The sequence below is a fragment of the Ambystoma mexicanum genome, chromosome 1p, assembly GCF_040938575.1.
Source record: "Ambystoma mexicanum isolate Mex_15411 chromosome 1p, UKY_AmexF1_1, whole genome shotgun sequence".
Lineage (NCBI taxonomy): Eukaryota > Metazoa > Chordata > Amphibia > Caudata > Ambystomatidae > Ambystoma > Ambystoma mexicanum.
This window is the reverse complement of record NC_090921.1, coordinates 668,801,263-668,824,235: the sequence shown is the minus strand read 5'-3', so window position 1 is coordinate 668,824,235 and position 22,973 is coordinate 668,801,263. Positions and strand designations below refer to the sequence as shown.

At 45.7% G+C, this 22,973-nt stretch overlaps 1 protein-coding gene across 1 annotated transcript in view; it reads left to right on the top strand.

The window, feature by feature from the left end:
* Positions 1 to 22,973, top strand: part of GOLPH3L (golgi phosphoprotein 3 like) — a 412,781-nt gene that overhangs the window by 13,992 nt on the left and 375,816 nt on the right. Inside the window, exon 2 of the mRNA XM_069649737.1 lies at positions 21,165 to 21,346. Coding sequence (XP_069505838.1) covers positions 21,182 to 21,346 — 165 coding nt within the window. The 5' untranslated portion in view covers positions 21,165 to 21,181. The remainder of the gene's footprint in view (positions 1 to 21,164; positions 21,347 to 22,973) is intronic.

Here is a 22,973-nt window from a genome sequence, read left to right as displayed (position 1 = left end):
GAACGGATCCTCTCCCAGCTGAGAAAGCTGAACCCTGTTTTGGGCATAATTCTGGATCTTTAGAGTTAATCAAACTGTGCCTGATTATGAGGAAACTCTCAACCCTGTAGATCCTAGCCATGGCTAGAATGAGCATATGCCACCAGCACATCCCTACCCCCTCAGTCCCTTCATTCAAGCCTGGAAATTACCTCAAACCAAATCGGCTCCGTCGTGGACAAGCATTTTATGATGTGCCCTTTATAATGCGCCTGTATACATGTGTTTCTAGGCGCGACAAGGAGGGGGAACAGAGGGAAGACAAAAAAAACAATCTTACTAAGCCATGTGGTATTCAGATCGCACAAGTGCAGAGGGGGGCGGTGGGGATATGGGCAGGTTACTCAATAACCTCAGCCAACTGATTGCTCAAATGTGCAGGGAGAAGTGACTGTAGGATTGCAGATACAGACCTCCAGTGCTGTGGAGCCAGGAGGGTAGAACGAGGCAACTGGACATGCAGGAGCTTGGGCCCAAGTTCAGAGGGTAGCCTGGTGACAAGTGTGTGGAGCAGTCGGGGCATCGGCAGGGGAGAGGAAGAGAGAAAGCGGAAGTGAAAAGGAAGATCTTGAGTTGCTTCCAGAACCGAAGGTGGTTCTGCTCCAGTTTGAGAGAGGCAGGGAGGCTGTTCCAAAGGGAGGCCCCAGCCGTAGAGGGAGGTCCCCCACCCCCCCCCCAACTTTCTGCTTGGAAAAGCGTATGACCCTCAGAGTTGGAAGTGGATGAGCAGAGAGCTTGAGAAGGGAGATGTTTAGGGAGAGAGTTGGAGGCAGTGAGGTCCCTGGTCCCCAAAAGACTTGTGGATGATGCAAAGGGTCTTGAACTTTACCCTTGCTGTCGCAGGAAGCCAGTGAACAGATTTCACAGCTGGAGAGGTACGATCCCTGGGCTTGAGGCCAAGGACGCGTCTCGCAGTCCTGTCCTGTTCTGGATAAGTTGTAGAGGTCGGAGAGTAGGAGCAGGCAGATTTAGAAAGAGGCTGTTGGGAGAGGGAGAGGGAGAGGGAAAATAAAAAAAGGTGAAGAGGTGGCTGAGGGGAGCCTGAAAGAGAGCTGGGTGTCATCTGCATAACACTAAAAGTTGGAGCAGAATGTACCGATGCTGTGGGCAAGAGGAGCCAGGTAGTTGTTGAAAGGTTAGACCTCTGGGGAACACCACAAGAGGGGAGAGAATGAATAAGAAGATATATATCCGTGAGAATCAAGGTCAGCCAGGCCAGGGCCTGATTAGTGATACCCAGGTTATTACGGAGGCGATTGAGCAGGATGGCATTGTTGACTGTATCAAAAGCAGAAGAGAGATCAAGGAGAATTAGGACAGAAGGTAGGTCAGAGTCGAGGATGGGAGAGCAGGTGTTCAAGAGAGCAGTTTCTGTGGCAGACTGGTGGTCGTGGAGACAACCAACATATTCAGTGTGAAGATTAAGCTGGGAGATGGCCAGCTTTTCCAAGAGTTTGCCCGGGAAAGGAGTGATGGAAATCAGTCAGCCAGAGGTGCAGAAGTTGGAGAGAAAGGAGCGTTGACAGCCTCAGCTGACACACGCTTCATGGGTCGGATGACTAAGAAGGTAGGTGGCAGTGCTGGAGTTGGCTTTGCCTGAGGGAGGGAAGAAGAGGGAGGGAAGAAGAGGGAGGGAAGAGGGAAGGAGGGGGGGAGAGGGAGGCAAGAAGGGTGGGAGGGAGGGAGGGAGGGAGGGAGGGAGAGATTTATGTATGTGTGATCACTTCAGGAGCGAAGAGCAGTGAGAGGGTTAGAGAAGATGAGGTCTGAGGAGATCAGAACATCCATGGTGTGCCCTGCAGAGTGAGTCGGGCCAGTGGAAAGAATAGAGAGAGATAGTTGAGAGGTCGCAAAAGAGCCCAGAAGAAGGGCAAGTAGCATCCAGGGGGATGTTCAGGTCTCTGAGCAGGAGAAGTTGAGAAGTAGAGGTGAGGAGGGAGGAATAGAGGTCAGCCCACTCGGAGGAAGAAGGCGGCCTGTAGACATTGGCCACAGTGAGAGAAGGGCCAGGAGAGATAGAGAGCCTGGAGACCAGTCATTCAGAGGAGTACACCTGCATGGAAATGATAGAAGCAGGAATCCACTTGGGGATGATCAAGGCTACACTCCCACCGGGACGGTTGGTTCTGGGTTTGGAGAGGATTTTATAGCCATCAGGAAGGAGAGTGTCAAAGTTTGTGACCGAGCTGGCTGAGTACATCCAAATCAAAATGTCAGAGGAGTGTTTGACAGCTGAGCGAGTGCTGAGAGTAGCAATGTAGAGCAGGTTGCCCCCTTTGAAGGACTTCCGTGGGGGGGGGGGGGTACAGGTCAGAGGTACGCCCTGCGGAAGTATTGGAGGTGTCCGAGGATGGGTAGAGGAGGAGAACGCAAGGTAGCCAGGGAGGAGGATGAGGGTGGTGGGGGGGGGGTGGGGTGGTGCCAGAGGATGGCCTAGCAAGAACCGAAGCCTCATCACTCTCCCCTTCTGACCCCCCTACCCACTCTCACACACCAATTGCAACAAAGACACTAAAGAGGAAACGTACCGGGTCCCCCTCAATCTCTCAGCACTCTTCTCCTCCCCTGTCTCAACCCACCACCTCTTTCCTCCAATCACCTCCTTCCCCCCTCGCTTCACACTTCCTGAAACCCCTATCCCTCGATTTCTCATCAACTGCAACTCCTAACCGCCCACACCCCACCTTCAAATCCCCCGAGCCAAACCCAATCATCCTAACACACGCAGCCACCCACTCCCGCCCGAAACCCGCCAACCTTTCTGCTCGCCCACTATTCCCGCCGAGCATCAACCACCCTACCCCTCTGCCTCTCCAGTTTCCACCTTCTACGCCCCACCCCTTTCCGCTCCAGCTCTGACACCAATCTCGCCTGCCGAAGTGAACTGCATCCTATTTAATGCCCGATCCGTAGCGAAAAACAGACACTGCATCTTTGACCTCCTCGCCTCTGACAAACCAGACCTGGTTTTCATCACCGAAACTTGGTTCTCTGATGACTTCGCCCCAATCGCCAATGAAGCCCCCCCCTGACTACTCCCTCATCCCACTGAAACGTCCCTCTAGAGGTGGGGGAGTAGCATTCGTCTTCAAGTCTCACTTCCACGCCTCAATCATCGACAACCAACCTTCCATTCCTTCCTGCGAATCACTCCTCGTTAAACTATCCCTCTCCCCCTCGTTCTCACACAGCTTCCTAATAGTCTACAGACCCCCCTGGCTACGATAGACATTTCTCAAACAACCTCTGCGACTCTATTGCCACCCTTCAACTAAACCATCCCAACCTCACCCTTCTTGGAGATTTCAACATATGGCTCAACATCCCAACCAACCCTGTGTCACACTCTCTGGTTGACTGTCTAGACGCAATTAACCTCCAACCCCACATAAACGGCCCGACTCACTATAAAGGACACACTCTTGATGCCATTTTTAGCTCCCACAACCGGATTCATTTAAACCCCTCACCCCTATAATCTGGTCCGATCACTTCATTGTTTCTTTCGTCATTTGCTCACCCATCCCCCCTTCCCGTACTCTAATCTAAACCTCCGAATCTACGCAAATGTTGGAAAAACTAATAATCGTTCCAGACCTAGCCGACGCACTCCTTCAGTCTCCACCACCTACCTGCCAACTCAATAACCAACTAACCACCAACGCCTTTGACTCATGGCTCAACGCATCACTAATGCGGCTCACACCCTCTTGCAAACCATCAACCCGCCGTGGCCTGTTCCCCAGATGGTTCACTCCTGAGTTGAAGACCACTAAACAGCTCTATAAATACCTAGAACGCAAATGGCAGAAAGACACAATCCAGGAGAGCAGGGCCACCTTGGCACGTCACCTTCATCAGTACAAGGCCGAAATCCGGAAAGCAAAAAAAGGTCACCATAACTCCTGAATCCTAAACTGCAAAAACCCCAGCAAAGAACTTCACAAAATCATCTCTGAATTCACCAAACCGGCATGCACCACGACCGTCCCGACCCCCTCACAATCTCTGTGCGACTCACTCTCTCTCTCCACTTTTACACCACGGCTCTCAAAAGAACAAATGCTCTAGCCACCAAACTGGCTCTTACATCCACCAGGCAATACTCCCAGCCCCCCCCCTCCGACCCCCGCCCTCCCCATACCCCCATTCCGGCCAACCCTCTGCCTGCGACCACTACGCAACCAACATTCGAATCCTTTAGTCCAATATCACCATACCAATTTCTCAAACTTCTATCTGCCTGCAAACCATCTGGCTCTCCGCTGGACCCTTGCCCGGCCACAACCCTCAAACAAATGTTCGCTTCCACCTGCGCAGGAGAACACGCAAGATCCATCATAAAATACTCCCTTTCATCTGGTATCTTTCCCAACGCATTCAAAACGCTTCATGTCAAACCTCTAATAAAAAACCTTCCCTCGACCCTCTTGAGCCCAAAAACTACCGTCCCATCTCAAACACCAGGTTCCTTGCCAAACTCATTGACTGAACCGCCTACTCCCAACTAAATGTCTTTGTCGAAGCTATCGATCTCCTAGACCCCGCACAATCAGGTTTCAGAGCCCATCACGGAACTGAAACCACCCTAACCTCAATCTGGGATGACCTTAAAATGACGGCAGACTCAGCGGGATGCACCGCATTAATCCTTCTTGACCTATCCACCGCCTTCGACACAATCAATCTCTCAATCCTCCTGGACTGCCTCCACTCCCTAGGAATTTGTGGAACCACTCTTAAATGGATTGCTTCATTCCTCAAAGATAGGTACCAAATAACGATACACTCCACCTATTCCTCCCAAGCCCGACCAGTCGACACGGAAGTCCCACAAGGAGCATGCCCATCTGCTCTCCTGTTCAGTCTCTACTTGATCACCCTCCCACCAATAATTAGTTCACACAACATCATGTGTTACAACTATGCCGACGACACTCAACTAATTCCAAAACTTCTGAACTCAAATTCCAACTCCCGACCTGACCTGGCCTCCTGCCTCCTTGACATAGAGCTCTGGATAACCCAAAGCCACCTCTTGTTAAACCCCTCCAAAACGGAAATCATGGTATGTGGCAACTCTGAACTTCTTCCGCACCCACTACCCTGGCCATCCGCCATGGGCAACTCACCCGACCCCCTCCAACTCAGTGAAAATCTTGGATGCACCCTTGACTCCGACCTAACACTCTCGCGCCAAGTCAACAACGTCTCAAAGTCCTGCCACTACCACCTTAAAACCCTTAGGCGCATCTTTCCATATCATTCCTTCCCCAACAGACTCTCCGCGGTCCAATCAATCGTTATATCAAGACTGGACTACGCAAACCCCCCCCCTGCACCTCAGAGTCCACGCGTACCAACTGAATAAACTCCAAAGGGCACAAAACGCTGCAGCCAAACTGCTACTTGCGCTCGGCCCAAGAGACCACATCTCCCCAGCCCTTAAAACGCTGCACTGGCTTCCATTGGCCCGAAGGGTGACTTTCAAAACCTTATGCATCTCCCATCGAGCATTGCATAAAACTCAGTCAGGTTAGGCGGATCATCATTCCCAGCCTTTGCCCCCATGCTGTGGAACTCGCTCTCTCCCCACATCCGCCTAACTGAGGATTTAATGTATTTCCGCAAACTACTGAACACCTGGCTCTTCCCCTAAAAACCAACCCGTATGCAAACTAACCCAAACGGACTAACAGCATCTCAATGACACCAATCCAACAAACTACCTGATGCGAGAAATCGACAGCTAATAACCCCTAATATAAACTAAAATGACAAACAGAATTAAACGAGAAAAGTAGATCAAAGCAGTGAAATGGATAATAAGAATAAATCATACGGAAACAGCAACAAGCTTTAAACTAATAAAATGGATATAATGCATGATGAATGAACAAAGTGAATGGTGTGCATTAAATAGTTAGATCGGATGAAGCGTGTGGAACGGATGAATGCGCTGAGTGGAAGAACGCGTTGAAGATGAGTATGTCGATGGGTGTGTCGAGCGGATGGGTGTGTAGGGCGGACGAGCATGGAGAGCAGATGAGTGCGTAAATCCAGAGAAGGGTGTAGAACGCAGGAGTGCGTAGAACAGATGAACACGCAGAATGGGTGAGCGTAAACCGGATGAGTGTGTAGAGCTGATGAGCATGTATAGCGGATGAGTATGGAAGTGCGGAGAGTGTGTAGATCGCTGCAGCAGATGAATGTATAGAGTGGATGATTGTAGAGAACAGATGAATATATAGAACGGAACACTGCGTATGAGCTAACGACTTTATAGTGCTGATGAGTGCATATAGCAGTTGAATGCAGGGAAAGAACGAGTGCGGGGAGCTGGTGAGTGAGGGGAGCTGGTGATCGCATAGAGTGGGTGAATGCGTAGAGCAGGTGAATGTGGAGGGCATAAAGCAGACAAATGCCTGGAGCGGATGAGTTACATAGACCGGATGAGTTGCGTGGAATGGATAAGTATGTAGAACGGATGAGTGCGGAATGCATGCAGAGCAGATGAGTGCGCGGAGCGGATGGATGAGCAGAGCGAGATGGATGAGCAGAGCGAAAGAATGTGTAGCGTGGATGATTGCGTTGAACAGACTAGTGGGTAGAGCCGACAAGTGTATATGAGTGCATATGAGCAAATGAGTACATAGGGTATGTAGAGCGGATGAGCGCATAGTGCGGGTGAGTGAGTAAAACAGATGAATGTGTAGAGCGTATGAGGGCATAGAGTGGACGTGTTGCGTAGAACGAATGAGTGCAGAATGCATGCAGTGTTGGTTGAGTGCATAGAACGGATGAGTACGTAGAGCTGCTGAATGCGTAGAGCGGACGGAACGAGTGAAGTATGTAGATGGAACGGGTGTCGCATATGGATAGAACGAGTGATATGTGTGTAGAATTGACCACATATATGGATGGAACGGGTGACGTACGTGGACGAAACCTGTGAAACAGATGGATAGACAGGATGAAGTATGAAGATGGTTCAGGTGAAATATGTGGATGGAGTGCATAAAACAACTTAGAATACACGGAACGGATCGGAGTAAATAGAGCGGATCTGAGTGCGCGGCGCGGACGGGATTGCGCGGGCGGACGGGAGTGGACTGGAGTGCGTGGAATGGACTGGAGCGCATAGAATTGCGTGACGTATATCGTATGGTTTGGATTGCAGGGAACGTTTGAAAGAGCATATAACCCATCATATCACACCACCACGCTTACCCTCTTCTTTACACCACCACTCAACTAGAACACAGAGATACTATGACACCATTCGGTATAACTGTTCTCATACCAACATCTGCTGCACATTCCACATCATTCTAAGTAAACACTGCTGGTTACACACCCCCCAGCCAGGCGTTCCCCTCAGGCCTAACGCAGCCACATTCGGTCTGCATAAATCCTGCCAGAACGAACACATGCTCCTGATCTCTTAACCACCACACCTACCGCTAAGAAGCAGCTATTTCACCAATACCGCACCAGCTGCACACACATCCGGTGCTCACATGCACCTTTGACTCTCTCTACTGATCCGAACTTCGGTTCCCAAGGGCTTTCAACCTACCAGCGCCTTCAGACCATAACAATGGTATGTAAGGCGCCATAACATAACATAGATAGTGCAGAGAGAGGAGGTGGGGGGGGTGCTGAGAGGAAGGGTGGGGGAGGGTAGTCCAAGCCGTTAGCGCTGGGTAGCAGGCAGGTCGGGGCACGGAAGGGGGAGGGGTGCACACAATGGACCAGAGAAATCCAATGCAATACATAGTCAACAGCAACGTACAGTGAACAAAAGGAACCTAGAAGAAAAAGGATGCGGATGCAAGGAACAGCAGAGCAGGGGACCTAGAAGGGAAGAAGGACAGAGCCAACGGATCACAGCAGTGGACCTAGATTGGAAGAAGCAGGCAGTATAATTTGACTCCAAGAACTGTGGGGAACGCACAATATCGGAGCAGAGGAGAAAATCACAAAATGGAAGCAAAGGAGGATGCACAAAAGTCAATCACAACAAGGAACCTAGAAGTAGAGAATGAACGCAGCAGGAATGCAGGCAATGCAATGTAAGCCAACAACCGTGGAGATACATAAACATCAAGAACAGTACACAATAGGTGAAGGGCAGGAGGGAGCTAAGAAGAGATGTGAGGGAAGGGCCCGCAGGGAAGTGAGGGACCTAAGATGCAAGGGAGTGCAGCGACTAAGAAGGTGGGCCGCACATGCGGCCTAGAGTTGCGAGGGAGCGCACGCGGCCTAGAATTGCAAGGGAGCGCACATTGTGCCTATGTTATGTTATATATATTTCTAAAGCGCACATACGCCCAGTGGCATCATGGTGCCAGGTAGAGTGAGAGGCAGGCAGCAGTAGGCAGGAACCTAATAGAGAGAGGTCTTGAGAGCCCGGCGGAAAGACAAATGATTGTTGACCGCACAAAGACAGTGGGAGGCTGTTCCAGGTTTTTGCAGCTGTCACTGAGAAAAGCATGTCCGCCAAGAGTCTAACACAATGGACAGAGACCAAAATAGCCGACTGAGAATGCAGAGGACGAGATGGCACATAGCAGGGTAATTTAGCCTGGATATATTCTGCACCCTGCTTGTAAAAGGCACGACGCACATAGATTTAAAAAGAATCCGCTCGAAAAGGAGGACGAAGTACTGATCGAGCAGCAGCATTTTAAAACAGCTGGGGGCGGTTGGTAAGGTAGCATGGCTGACCCAGGTGAAGGTGTTGCAGTAATCTGTGGTGCTCAACACTAGGGCAGCCATAACGGGAGCGCAGTAGTTAATCGGAACAAAAGGAAGCACCTTGCGAAGTATGCACAATTTAAAGTGTCCAAACTTGCAAACGGAGCCTACTTGGGGAGCCATGGATAGGGAAGGAGACAGTGTAACGCCCAGATTTTTGACTGAGGCGGCCGATGTGGGGCAAGTGCCTGGTGAAGCTGGCCAAAATTAAGGGGTCCAAAAAGAGAGTGGGTTAGAGGTGCCTACCACGAGTACCTCAGTCTTGGATCAGTTGAGTTTCAGCCAGTTGACCACCGTCCATGAGCCAAGATCTTCTAAACATCTCCTAGCCGAATAGCGGTGTCTGCACTGGAGAGGTCCAGCCGGACCAGAATCTGTGTATTGACGGCGTAAGAATAATATCTGAACCCATGCTACAAACTAAGAAGCAGAAGAGGGCAAATATACATATTGAATATAATGGGGAACAGTGCCGATCCCTGAGGGACCCCGCATGAAAGCAACCCTGGTAGTGAGCAGAAAGGGGGCAAAGATACTGATTGGGTCCGATTAAACAAGAAGGCATGGAACCAGTACAGGACTTGGCCCGAGATACCAGCATCTGATACCCGGGCCAGGAGGGTGGGGTGGTCAACCATAGCAGTCAGATCTAAGGGCAATACCGCTCCCACCCCACCCTGATCAACTAGCCAAGAGAGATCGTCCATTACAGAATTCAGGACAGATTCCGTTCCCCTTCTGGGACAGAAGCCGGACTGGAAGGGAACGAAGAAACCTGAAGATTCAAGAAAAGAAGAAATAATGGGTGAGACCAAAGCCTCCAGAACCTTCATAGGGAATGGAAGAAGAGAAATAGGGTGGAAGTTGACCAGTACCTCCGGGTCAAGAGATGGATTCTTTTAATAGTGGAAGCACAGGCGCATGTTTCAGCGAGATAGGAATCTGGCCAGTTTGAATGAATCCTTAATTGCAACAGTGAAGTGCGGGAGTATCTCGCTAGACATGTCTTTAATTGGAGTTAAAGGAATAGCGTCCGCTGGGGAGGCAGATTTAAGACCATGAATGGCCTTGGATATGTCAAGGTCAGAGAACACAGGGAAAGACCACCATTGGGTTACAGGAGCAGGAAGTACAGAAAGCATAAACCGACAGCAGAGAGGGAGGCTGTTGTTCCAATATCGGTGCGTATAGTTTAAATTTTTGAGAAAAAGAAGTTTGCCTAGAGTTGTGAGGGAGTGCAAGGGGGAGGAGGAGTGGTGCAGGACCGGTCGTGGGGAAAGAGTAAGAAGGGGCACTGAGTCAGGGGGTTGCACCTTCTGATATTGCAGCTGGGTGAGCCAGGAGGGTGGGGTTGTCCACACTCACTGTCTACGCCGCTACCCCATCGCCCCCAAACACCTGCGTCGGACAACACTGCGGCCTTGTCCTGCAAGGGCTTTGCCACAGTGTGTCCATAACCCCCGTACCCAAAGCTAAGTAGACTTCCTCTTGAATGCAGCATGCTCCAACTCCGCTAAGTAATTTCCACTGAGTGAATGAGTGCATCAACACGATACTGGTGATGCTGCCAATTTCTTGACCCTCACGATAAATAAGTGACAGACTACTTGGATGTTCTTCCGGGCTGTGGAGGGCAGGCAGAGAATTATGTTAATTGGAAGCCATGTACAGATTCCTAATCTTGAAGGCTCCCCATTCCCAACTTTCTATTCACCTGATCGGTGTCCCGAGGAGCCCCCTTAGATTCAGCTGTAGAGGTTAAGAGGCTCTGTGCTAAATGATTGTTTCTCAAACGTGGCTGATGCTAGCCCTCCCTTGATGACACAATCCTTCATATCGGCAATGAACTGGTACTTACTCGACAGCCATTTCTGGGCCTAACTTATAAACCTTTTGTCAAGTGTACAGGTTGGAGATTCTGCAGGCCAATACAGGGTAGCCATATGCACCTTTCTCTTACCCTTTTAATCTGTTTTGGACCACCTGATCATTAGTTTGACAGATGTGTTGGTGCAAATCATGGTGCCCTATAAGACACTCCTAGCACCGTCTTTGGGGGTTTTTGGTGCCATTAGATTTCCCACCCTCAAACACGGAAAGCCCTAAAGAAGACTAAGGGAAATCCTGCCTGAAAGGTGCAATTCTTAATCTTACACTGCAATTTCCGATAATGACCAAAGAGTGCTCTCAGGATTTCGAATGTAATGGGGAGCCGAGTATCTTTTCTTTGGACCTCCGTTATGCCCCAGCCTTTTATGAGCACTATTTCTGGCCACTATTTCATATCCCTGTACAGCTGCAGAGCAGTAGTCATTTCATCACTGTACCACATTTACTGTGGCTACACTACTTCTCAATCAGCATTGATTTCGGTCATAAAGTTGAAACGGGCATTGGCAGACGGGTATACCTCCTTTTGGCGCTTTTTATAATGTGGGGAGATGGCAGGCTATTCTCTTAAGGAGGGTGTGTACTGGTACGGAAGCAATACAAACGGCAGTAGTCCTGTAGTATATTTAGATATTAATAACTGCAACCAGGCTGTGGGGATGCACAAATATAATATTAAGAACCACAGGCGCGGACTGTTTGTGAGTTCCAGCAGCAATGCCCATGAATGCACAAGTGACCTTTTGAGCCTGCCCTGCTGCCACTGCTGGGGATGCCAGAAGACTGTCACAGCAAGGTACATGCATGCATTATGCTTTTTGGCATTGGGCACTATGAAAGTGGGATCTGATTAGCAGATCACACTTTCGGAAATGGAATTCCCTGCATAATTTTATCAAAAATCCTAAAATTAGGCAATCCTGCCTCACCAGATGGCATTCTGTCACAGGTGGCCTGACAAAATGTCTCCTCCTCGGGTCTGCCAATCCTGCTAACCTAAAATCGTAAGCCACTGTTGCCAGATTCAGTGCTGCCCATAGCTTGGATGTACCTTCCCGGAAAGCTTGTGACATGAAAGCCTTCATGTGAGACCTCTCTAAGCCAGACAGTGGAAAGTTAACGCCAGCACGATTTCATAATGTAGCCAGATATTGGCTGTATTTTCCATTGTTCCGGGTGCTAGTGTATTCCAGACCAATATGTTCATGTAGCTTGATTATTCCTATAGATGTTGTAGGAACAATAACATGGGTAGCTTGGAAATACCCTATATGACTGGGAGTCAAAATGAAGGTTTTATTGAAAGAAAGTCATGTGACAAATGCATAGCAACAAAAAAAATCCTTTATCCACAGGTCATACAAAAGTGCCAACACAATTTGAGCGCAGCCAGCACATGGATATTAGTCCACATTTGTTAAATTGCTTAATAGGAGACCAACTCTTGTCCATGTATGTCAATTCTATGCCTCTCCTGCATGTACTTGGTTCAACTTTTCAGAGTGATTGACCTCTCTTTCATCCGCACAGGTTCAAAAGCCTTGCCCGTTTCGTTCCTTTTGGTCCCCAGCCGAACTTGATCATGAGGCAAGCGGATGTAATGCGGCAAAGGAACTAATAAAACAAGAAGGGTGGGCAATACATCATGGGGTATAAATCAAATTGTCTCCGGAGTGTGTATATGTAGGGTAGCAGAATATTTTGGATTGTGCTCTGGGCAAAAAAAAAGCATTAAAACACCTCTACCTGAATCCCAATCAATCGGCAAAGGAATACATCATGAGCCTATGTCTAGAATGTGCCCAGGTTACTCTTGGAGTGAACTCTGTATATTGGTTTTAGAGCTCTCTCCTATGGGTACAAAAAACATACAGAACCATATCTTCGGTCATTGGTTGATAGTAAATCTCATGTTTACATTCGATGGGGGGGGGGGGAAATATCGAGAGAGACTTATTGATGTAGAAAAATATACCCAAAGCTTTCCTAGGTATCAGATTAAAGGAAAGGTCTTATCTTGGGAGCAAATCCTTTTAATTATTCAAAATACATTGAATTGGAAGAATACAAAATTCCATTTTACATTCAAAGAATGTGTTGGGAATTGTACAGCCCAGGAGACCCTTACCTCTGTTCGGTCAGAAGAGATCAGTAGATGCAGTGCTGCAATGGCAACCAAGTGTCTTTGTTGCTGCTGCTGTGAAAATAAATTCTGCATGTGAATTCAAAATGTGGTATGTCATCATGTCTGCGTATTACTGTGATATGTGTGACGTGCTCGGTGAGGGAGAGATGCAACACGGGGCGAAATAACTCCTGATTGACTGCGTACCACCTTAGTAAGGAAGTACCACCCATTGGATTACTGATCCACAGCATTGGTGAGCTATTATCCATCTTTGCAAAAATGACCCCGTCCTACTGGGAGCAATCCATATAGATGCAGAGAAGTCCTTCAAGAGGGTTTGCTGGGTTTACTTGCAGTGTATGTTGTTCAGGTTCAAGTTGGATTTTAGTAATATCTCTCTTAATGATTCTGTCTCTGATAGAGGTGCCCATTTTGAATATTAAAAAAACGGGTGGCTTAAGGGTACCGTTTCTGCTATTCATGATATGCTCATGATTTTTAATTGTTCTTTTATTTTGCAAAGATCTTGAGCAGTAAGTACTCCCAAACACCAGGGCATTGTCATTCACTCTGTATTCTAAAAATTACCTCTGTTGTTTGCTGCTCTTTTACTTTACTGAGTTTAATTGTGTATCCCCTTTGAGTCAATTTGTCAGGAAGGATCTGTGCCTCCTTTTTATTTATTTTTATTTTTTGTTTTCATTTAAAAAAAAAAATATTGTATTGTTTGTTTAGCCTTAGGAACTGCCCATACGGCAAATTATTTTTCAGACTTTTTGTGTGAACTGAGTCAAATCTCAAGACTGAGTTCCTATCAGTGGGTTTATGGTACGGTTTCACACCCAACCCCTTGTGTCATTTTGTAATTAATAATGTCAAATAAACTAATCTCTGGATCATTGAAGATGCATGTAAATCTCTGGTGCATATCAAGACTGTTCACCCATTCTTGAAACATAGTAAAACTTTCAGAGGAACTATTGCATAAATACATATGCCATTGATGTACCTTTTCCTGGTGTGTAGTTGTCTCAGAAAAGCATTAGTCTCACTATAAACGAAATTAGTCTCCAATCTCTGCCAGGGTTCGTAATAAGGATTTGACTAGCATTAGCTGAAAGCAGCTTCTGGGTATTCTGCTTAGTAACTAGAAGCTACCTCTGGGGAACCAGCAGCTGCTCAGGGTTTGAAACGGAGGGTAGCTGGGAGCTCCTGCTTGTAGCCTAGAGCATGGTTAACGTGACGCCAACAGCTACCAGTCGCTACTTTTAGCTCCCCAGGACAACTAATGCCGAACAGACACGCCTATTTCAATTTAACTTTGTACCTTTTGGGACTGTCTAAAAGTAAACATAATGACATATTTAAATCATAAGGATTCATAAATAATGTACAACATTCTAAGTTTGCATCTGTGAAAGTCAGATTTACGGAGCGATATGTAGTATAGCTACGTGTTCCACAATGGTAGCTCTTGCTCACAGGTTAATGCTGGATCCCAGGAGCTGCCTTTTAGCCTTAGCATATCGAATCTCAATCTTTGTGCTCTGTAGTGTTCCACAAATGTTACTCACATATAAGATGTAAACTATAACCATACCAATTATATATGGCCTGTTATGCTTTAAATGCCTTCTAGGTGTATCCTAAGGCTCATTTATCAACCATCCAAAACCTCTAAATAAAATGTCCCACAGATTTTGCAAAGCTCCTATATGTTGGTGTCAAGCCAACCAAGCTCTTCTTGGCTATAACCAGGAGTTAAATGGCTTACAGCAATTTCAAACCCTGCTCTCCACATATAAATTGGCGAGGCTCTGCACCATATTTGCACCCATCGCTGTCCCTCCAATCTGATGGTAAAACTCGTTGCATTTAAATTTGTTTTCACTTGGTATGATCTGTGTACACAAAACAATATATTCTTTTGAAGCCTCTCTTGGTGGTTCCTGATTTTTAGTCATTTTTGCACTATTGTGATGGATTCCTCTTGCAGTATATTTATACAAAGGAATTCAATGTTTATGGTGGCTAGTAGGATGTGTTCCATCTTGAGTACTACTTTTGACCCAATTAATTTAATCATCCGAGTTGTGTCCTTGACAAAATCTCATTTTGGGAATGAATTTGGGGAAAATAAACTATTACTATTACAATGATTTTAGAACAAGTCCACATACTTGGACAATGGCTCAGGAACTGAGTCTATCCGTGACTCAGTTGGTCTACCTGGTGGAGTCTCTAGGCACTTGTGGATCTTAGGCAAGGTATAGAAGACTGGGACACTAGGTTGATAATGAGATAGAAAGAATCTTTCTTGTCTACTAATAAAACCTTCATTAAAGGCCCATTCAGGTTTCTTCTTAATGATTGTATGAAGGTGTGTGGTCGATTTAAGCAGTGATCTGTTAGGGTTGTTCATTAGTCGCTGACATTCAGTAACCAATGTCTCCTTATCCATAATAATGATGGCATTACCCTTGTCTGCGTTCTTAATCCCTTTTGTCATGTCACTTTAAATGTTTCAAAGCATCCCTCCCTGTGTTTGTAAAATTCAGAAACCATGTGGTGTTTTTAAGTTAGATTATTTTTGTCTTCTAAGGCTCTATTCTCAAAGACCATGCGTTCAGGAGACTTAATGGAATCCTCAAAAGTAGATGTCACTCTGAGGCCATTTACATTGAGAAGAATACATATGATGGGAGTGACGGAGGCTAATCTTTACTAAACAAAAACTTCAGTCAGTGTGGGTGACAAACTTTGGTAAACGGAACAAAAAAACAATTGTAACAAGTTCCTCAAGATATTGTTTTGTGACGAAGACTATTGTCTAAAAAAACGGCTAGAAACTCACTGCTCATTTATAACTGTGTTTGAGAGAGAACCCACAGTATGGACAGTTTCTATGCCTCCATTGAAATAGCACAGAGGTCCATTTTTGGAGAACTTGCTAGAGAATTATCCCAAACACCTTTTGGAAGTGAAGCACTCTATTGATACACTTTGATCCGGAAATGTAAATAAAGAGCCTCTTATAATATTCCTTGGGTCCATGTGTTAATATCCCTGCAAAAATATTGCTATACAAAAATATCACCATATTATTCCAGTGATATTGAGCCATGGACCCTGCGTGGGACACCCCTGCAACCCTTGCATTATTTTTAAATGTGCAGGGGACACCCCCGCAACTCCCACAAATTATCCCCCCCCTAAAATATCGCCTATAGCGCATCAAACTACCATATGTACGGCGATATTTATGGTGGGGATAATATGTAGGAATACCTATTCCTTAAGGAATAGGTACTCTGAACCATTGGTCTGTTTAACACTTGGACTAATATGTCTTTTAAAATCAAAAAGATTATACTCCAGCATTGGGAGTATTACTAGACAATGCACCCTCCAATCTGGCCAAACATATGCTTCCATATGAACACAGCCAAAACATTTGGTTCACACTGACATTCAATGATTCAAAAAATAAAAACATTCTTAGCTTATAGAGATGTGGGGCTTGCTGCTGCCACAAGGACATTTTCCACGTGGGGGCTATATTGTGTGTGCACAAATGCAGTACTGCAATTTGATTTAGACGTACCAACCTTATGGAAACAAAATGAGATTTCAAATTGTAACACCAGTAGGGTGGCGTAAGTGGTTGTCCATGTAATAAATTGTATATTGGCATGATTATGAGTATGGTCAAAATCTGGATCCGCAAACATTGAACAACTTATCAGCACCCATTGGTGAATCATTTCATCGGAAAAGGCTACAAAGAGACAGAATTCATGTGGTTGGTTCTAATATCCCTGGCAGGAGGACAAGAAATCGAAAGAAAGCTATTACAGCTGGAATAAAAACGTGATCACATATAGTATACAGTGGACTGTTAATTTGCTCACTGTTGTTTAATGTATCTTGTTTATTCAGAGTGAGAGAATCCTTGTCACGTTGTGTATATTTAACCATGTACATTTTGTACTACTAGCATTGTGAGTTTAGCAGTTCTTAATGTTGGGTACACTTGTCCGTATCTCAATGCATTGTTCTCCCAATATGCCGGCCGAATCGTCATACCGCTGCTATAACTGTCTAGGGCCTTGTCCCCATGCGTACTTGTATAGTCTGGCAACTGTGGCACAAGCGCTCTGCAGGTAACGGCGGATTGCTCAGGGAGATGCAGCTGTGTTGTTCAATTTGTAAATAGCTGGTGATAGCTTTGATCACACTTAATGAATTACGCCATTTGGTTGATTATTTTTAAGGTGCTGAATGGGCCATTCGAGTTGCCCCTCAGGAAGAGCCGCAAAATAATTGTGTTGGGATTGAAACATGTAGGGCTAGGTTGGGTCTGAAAATGTGAACATTGTTTGAAACTTTGTGCTCTTTCTTGTACCCTTGTTTTCGCAATCCTATAACCATATTGGATTTGTGGGCTTGTATAACATACATATGGTCGTCCAGATACTCTGGTACTCAGACTTTGCAATAGCTCAGATACTCTGGTACTCAGACTTTGCAATAGCTTCATTATACATTAACCTTTTTTTAAAATAGTTTTTCACTTTATATTATTTTGTATTATTCATTAATATTTGTATTAAAGGTCATGAACATAGAATTACTTCATTGTAATGCTTTTTAACAATGTGAGTTTTCTTCACCACAAAACAATATTTTAAGGAAGTTACTCTAATCGTTTGGTTTTGTTCCTTTTACCAAAGTTTGTCATCCTCAAGGCCTGGAGTTTCTTTGTTTAGTATATTTTGATGTGCGCTACACAAATCGGTGTGCATAATTGGGGCTGCTCTCTTTTGGTTAGATGTAATCTAATCTTTGTCATGAAGACTGGAACCAAATGGTTTGTGGGGGTTGGTAAATACATACCCTAACCCCATTTCCAATGCAGCATTGCCATACATGTCAAGGACATGATTAGAAATGTTTACTACATTTTCGCCTCACTTCTTGTGCTTTTCTTTCCTTAGTCTTCCACTTACTCCCCACCCCCCTGTTCTTGATTCGTGGCTCTTCCTTGTCCTAATAAATGTTGCTACCCTCAAACAGACGATGAGGTCGTCTGTTTCCTCTCTGGTATTGGTGCCTACGACGATAAGTACATTGGTTGGAAGGGCCTGCTTCCTTGTCACTTTCACTGGTAAAACTATGTGAAGTATTTCAAAATCTTACTTAATGTGGGTTGGTAGATGAATGTAATGCTTTCAGTTGTTCTGATGGAGAAAAATCTTCCACCGAGTATGAGAAAGCAACCTTGTGTTTATAGTTTTTAATATCTTTAATTTCTTAACTTTCTAAGTGTGAATCCTTGGCTATCATGACTTTCTTCCAAACATTTCTTGTCAACCTCTAAAGTTGTGGTGGTGTTTTTCAATGTGTACTTCCAACTTGTATAGCTCATCTGCCAATCTAGCTGTTTCAATAATTAGTACTAACCTCTCCTTTCCACATTTGTTAGCAACATGGCTCCATCTGAAGAAATACTAAGCAATCTAAAAAATAGCCTGCAGTGATTTTCAGCTATTAAGCATTGTGGGATTATTTAATTCCAGAGGTATTCGTCCATCAATGTCCTGTGTAACTTGGTTACCTGGTGGGGCCTCAAGTTCCAGCAGATTAACTGTAGAGTGGAGTTCTTGAATACATTGTTTTGAGAACTGTTCAACTTTTTTGCACTCATGCCGAGTGCAAGGTGTATGGGTTTTACTCCAAGAGCCAAATGAGGGGATGCTCAAAACATCCAAAACAACTAAGGTTGCTGTTACGCAATGACAACAAATGAGGGCAGCTGGGAAACTCCCTATATGACTGGCAGTCCAAATTAAGGTGATTACGCTATTGTAGTTGGTGCCATGCCAGGGAGAGGCCCTGTGGTAGCTTGCCATGTTCTGGGTACTGGTTAATCCCTCATGGAGCCAAGCTAATAGTGGATTTCCCAATGAGTCCATGGGTGCCCCCTGTTGATTGTTGATCCGGCCAAATTTGGTTGATGCAAGAGTTGATTCAAAGATGGGCCACAATTAAGCCACCATGCTGGATACCCCATGGTTATTTGCCACAAGTGCTTGCTTTTCTAACTAGGAGCATCTGGTCTCCCTGTGCTGCCGGCTGACTCGTCGAAAAGCTATGTGCTGCACCTTCGCCCTGTAGCATGGGCTGGGTGATGCATTCTTTGGTTGCGACGCCATACGTTCTCAGTCATGCTGTGAATGCAGTGTGCTGATTGTTTGACCTAGAACCAAGCCCCATTCTGAATCTTGTTCCAGAACCCATTAACAGATGCCGCGGGTTTGATTCCTCGTATACATTTGACCATAAATCTACATCCTGTTTTTGAAGTACCCAGTTCCTAATTGATCACCCATAATGTCCCTCACAACTTGCATCTCTTGACATCGCTGATGGGAAGATGCTGGCAGATCATCTTCGTTGTCTTTGCTTGCCTTCTTAACACGCCTTTCCTTTTTTGCCTGGGGTTTGGGGGTAGGAGTTCAGGGAGAATTTGCATACAGATTACTCTTCGTGCCTTGGCGAGGGCTATCCTGGCTGCCTACGATGGGCTCTCCCGTCTTCATTGGGCTCTTGTGATTGATTGAGGGGTGCAGTTACATATAGTTCCTCCTAACACTGAAACCAGACAATTGGTGCCATAGTGACTGGCTGCCATTCTGCCCATTTTCAGTATATCCGGTTTGAAATGTGCATGTCCCTCCATTCCAAAAGTGCCCATAATTGCCCCATTTTATTATTTCTGTGCCTTCTGGATACCCACAAGGTGCTGTGTGTTCCACAGGACATTTATGTGGCTACCAGAAGCTCACAGGCGCACAAAAACATGTCTGACTGCAAATAGTTGTTACACAAAGGAAATACATGCTGGCTGTTACACATGCTACATTCCTCCATGCTTACTGAATCTGAGTCAAATTACATGCACAGGTAGCTGACATGTCCATGAGCTCTTCTGTGGCTAGTCCTGCTCTTCTCTCTCTTTCTCTCGTTCTTTCTCTCGTTCTTTCTCTCGTTCTTTCTCTCGTTCTTTCTCTCGTTCTTTCTCTCGTTCTTTCTCTCGTTCCTTCTCTCGTTCTTTCTCTCGTTCTCTTGTTCTCTTTCTCTCTCGTTCTTTCTCTCTCTTTCTCTCTCGTTCTCTCTCTCTCGTTCTCTCGCTCGTGCTCTCTCGCTCGCCCTCTGTCCCCAAATTCGGGAAGGATGCCCATGCAGCTCTGAAACCACAGGTCCCTTTTTACTGGAACTCCGCCAGAGCTGCTGGACATTGCTGGAGCCCTCTGTCCGATGTCAGACTCTTGACTGTATTTTCTTTGTGCCTTTGCCACGGGATGCCACCTGGACGAATGGTGGTAGGGGACTGGAATCTGCAAATGCAGATCCTCTCCCGTTATGACCTCGTACCTCTGGTGCTGCTGGCATGGAAGGTAATCCCAAACGTCATCTCTAGTCTTCTGGGTAGTCCTGGACAAACCTTTGAAAGGGGGATTTGCTCATGGACCCTCTTGTAACTCCAAGTTAAACCCATTTTAGGCTTACTCCATTGGTTCTTGGTTAGTGCCATACTGAGGGTGAGGGGGAAGCAAACGGGGCCATCACAGACGTTATCTAATCTGCCTACCTGCCGTGATGTCTGCACTGGGCCTAATGGGGACCCCCTTACCTTTTAGTTGGGTTGACTAGCTTGGCCCATACTGGCTGAGGCTGAGGCGCCAAATGCCGGTTAAATTCTGCCCTCCAAAGGGCTGCCCACCAGGCACCCCAGATCGTCACCATTTACAAATAAGCCTTCCAGGGCGGCAGTGATCTCATTCTGCTTGCGTTCAATTAACTTACATCGAGATCTGCATTTCTGAGATCGGTGTGTGATGTGGTAGCTTATCTTTGCTGGAGAGAAAGAGGAAACGCATTTCAAAAGCATGTTCTGGTGTGGGTTTGCATCAGCAGGACATTGCATCTGTAGAGTTGCTGTAGGAAATGTGTGGGATGGTGGGTTGGCATTTGGAACATGACTGCTTGATTCCATCATGATCAAATTTGTTAGAGAAGCTGCACAAGATCTGTACAACCCTCCTGCTCTATTCTCTCATCCTGTTGGTTTTATCGAGGTCGCTTCTCTGCTGCTTGGAAGGTGAGCTGTTCAGGCAGTTCAGTTCACCTACACATACCACACACACACTTTAAAGATTCCATGTACTCCAACTGTAAGAAAGACAAACTTGCATTCTGCCATTCTGTCATGGCTGCAGGAGTGTGTTGTCATCAAGGGTTTTCTTGTGTTGTGACCGTATTTCATCTCTTCATTCTACTCTAGTTCCATTGACTGAAAGGATGACTACTTTGATCCGACGTGGCCGTCGTGCAGAGGATGGCCAGGACCGGAGGGAGGATGAAGACCCTGGCCAAGACAGGGATGATGAGGACTCTGGAGACTGTAAGAACATGCGTCTCACACTTATGGAGGAGGTGCTGCTTCTGGGCCTGAAAGATAAAGAGGTTCATGTCAATTTATGGCTATGTTTTTATAGTTGCTGTGTTGGCTGCATATTGTTTGACTGTGCATCCTTGCTCTGTGCAGAGAGGTGTGCTGTGAGATTTCGTGTTCCTGCTTCTGCGCCAAACTATTCTTGGAAGTCCTTGTTACAACTTTATTTTCTTCTTAAAAACAGATCCTTCATGTATTCTTTACTCTATTTTGTTGGTGAAGCCTATGGTTTAAAAACACGTATTTTTCATTGCTGTCACATGTCAATTGTTTAGCGTTTGCTTTTTTGCTTTTCCTACTACTCTATTATTGATCAACTCGGTGGTCCTAATTTCTAGTGGAGATCATTACAACATATAACATTTTACTGATCTAGTGCATATGTGTTGGTGTGTACCCCACAATACTGGTACCTTCAGTCCTGAAAAAATAGACCCGGTACTTGTTGTTTCTGTTGTAAAAACGTTTTTTAGTTTTTATTCATTTTTTAATCATTAATTCACAAATATAAAAACACTTCTAAAAGTGTTTGGTATGAGTCAAACCTAACCTCATACTGCATGGTAATAAAAAACAATACAAATTACAAATTACACATCCATATATCCACATAAAACGATAAAAAGATTACACAAACAAACAATAAATGGATTTAACAATTTTCCAAACCCTGAGTGTAATGACTCGGGTGCAAACAACTCCCGACATGTTTCAGTTCCTAGTTGCTCAGATGCATGAACTTTCTTCAGGGGAATATTTCAATTTCAAATTTTCCACCATGCAATCCAAGGTCACAATTATGGGTTCACGCTTTTCCTAAAACAGGAAACAAACAAATGGGGCAGTCACCACCGATATAAACCAGTCAGATGAGCTCAGAAACAAATTCCATGCATCAGTGCAGTTTGTTTAATAAATCACAAAGCACTGATAGAATTAGGACATGATTGCACTCAACCTGTCCCCAATAACAAGCTACATACCTCTTCAATTGGTACCGGTAGCGCCAGTGTAACAACACCACAATTTGGCCGTAGACTCCAACAAGTCGAGTCTTGATTATTCGATAGCTCCTAGTAGCTGAGGGCCAACTTAAAAGCGGCAAACCAAACAACACATACAGTTCATCACAGTCAGACCACCAAAACGTTTCTCCCTTTACCAGGAACAACACCAGTGTGTCACCAAGCAGCCCTTATTGCTGCACCAAAATATACCACCACCACACTGTGATAATATTCCATGGCCGACATATGCCCAACACCCCCCTTGGTTTCGCCTAAGTATGACACCGCCATCAATTGTTGAATTTAAGGTACCGTGATCTCTAGTGTACAGTGCGGAACATCCACTGTGGTAAAAACAACACAACATACCTCCTTTTCCAATACGTGCAATGTCAATATCTATCCTGTTCCTCGTAGAATTGGAACGAAAGTTGCTGTATTAAGGTATCCAAGGCTAAGGACCTGTATGTAGAACGAAGCGGGATAGCCTCTGTTAAAATGAACATCTCCGTGTCGCCATATGCAATTATTTATAAAACTGCCCCGGTACAGACCGCTCATCAAATTATACCACATGAGACTCAATACCCCTTAAAGACATACCTGTGACACGCGTAGTGAAAGATATATT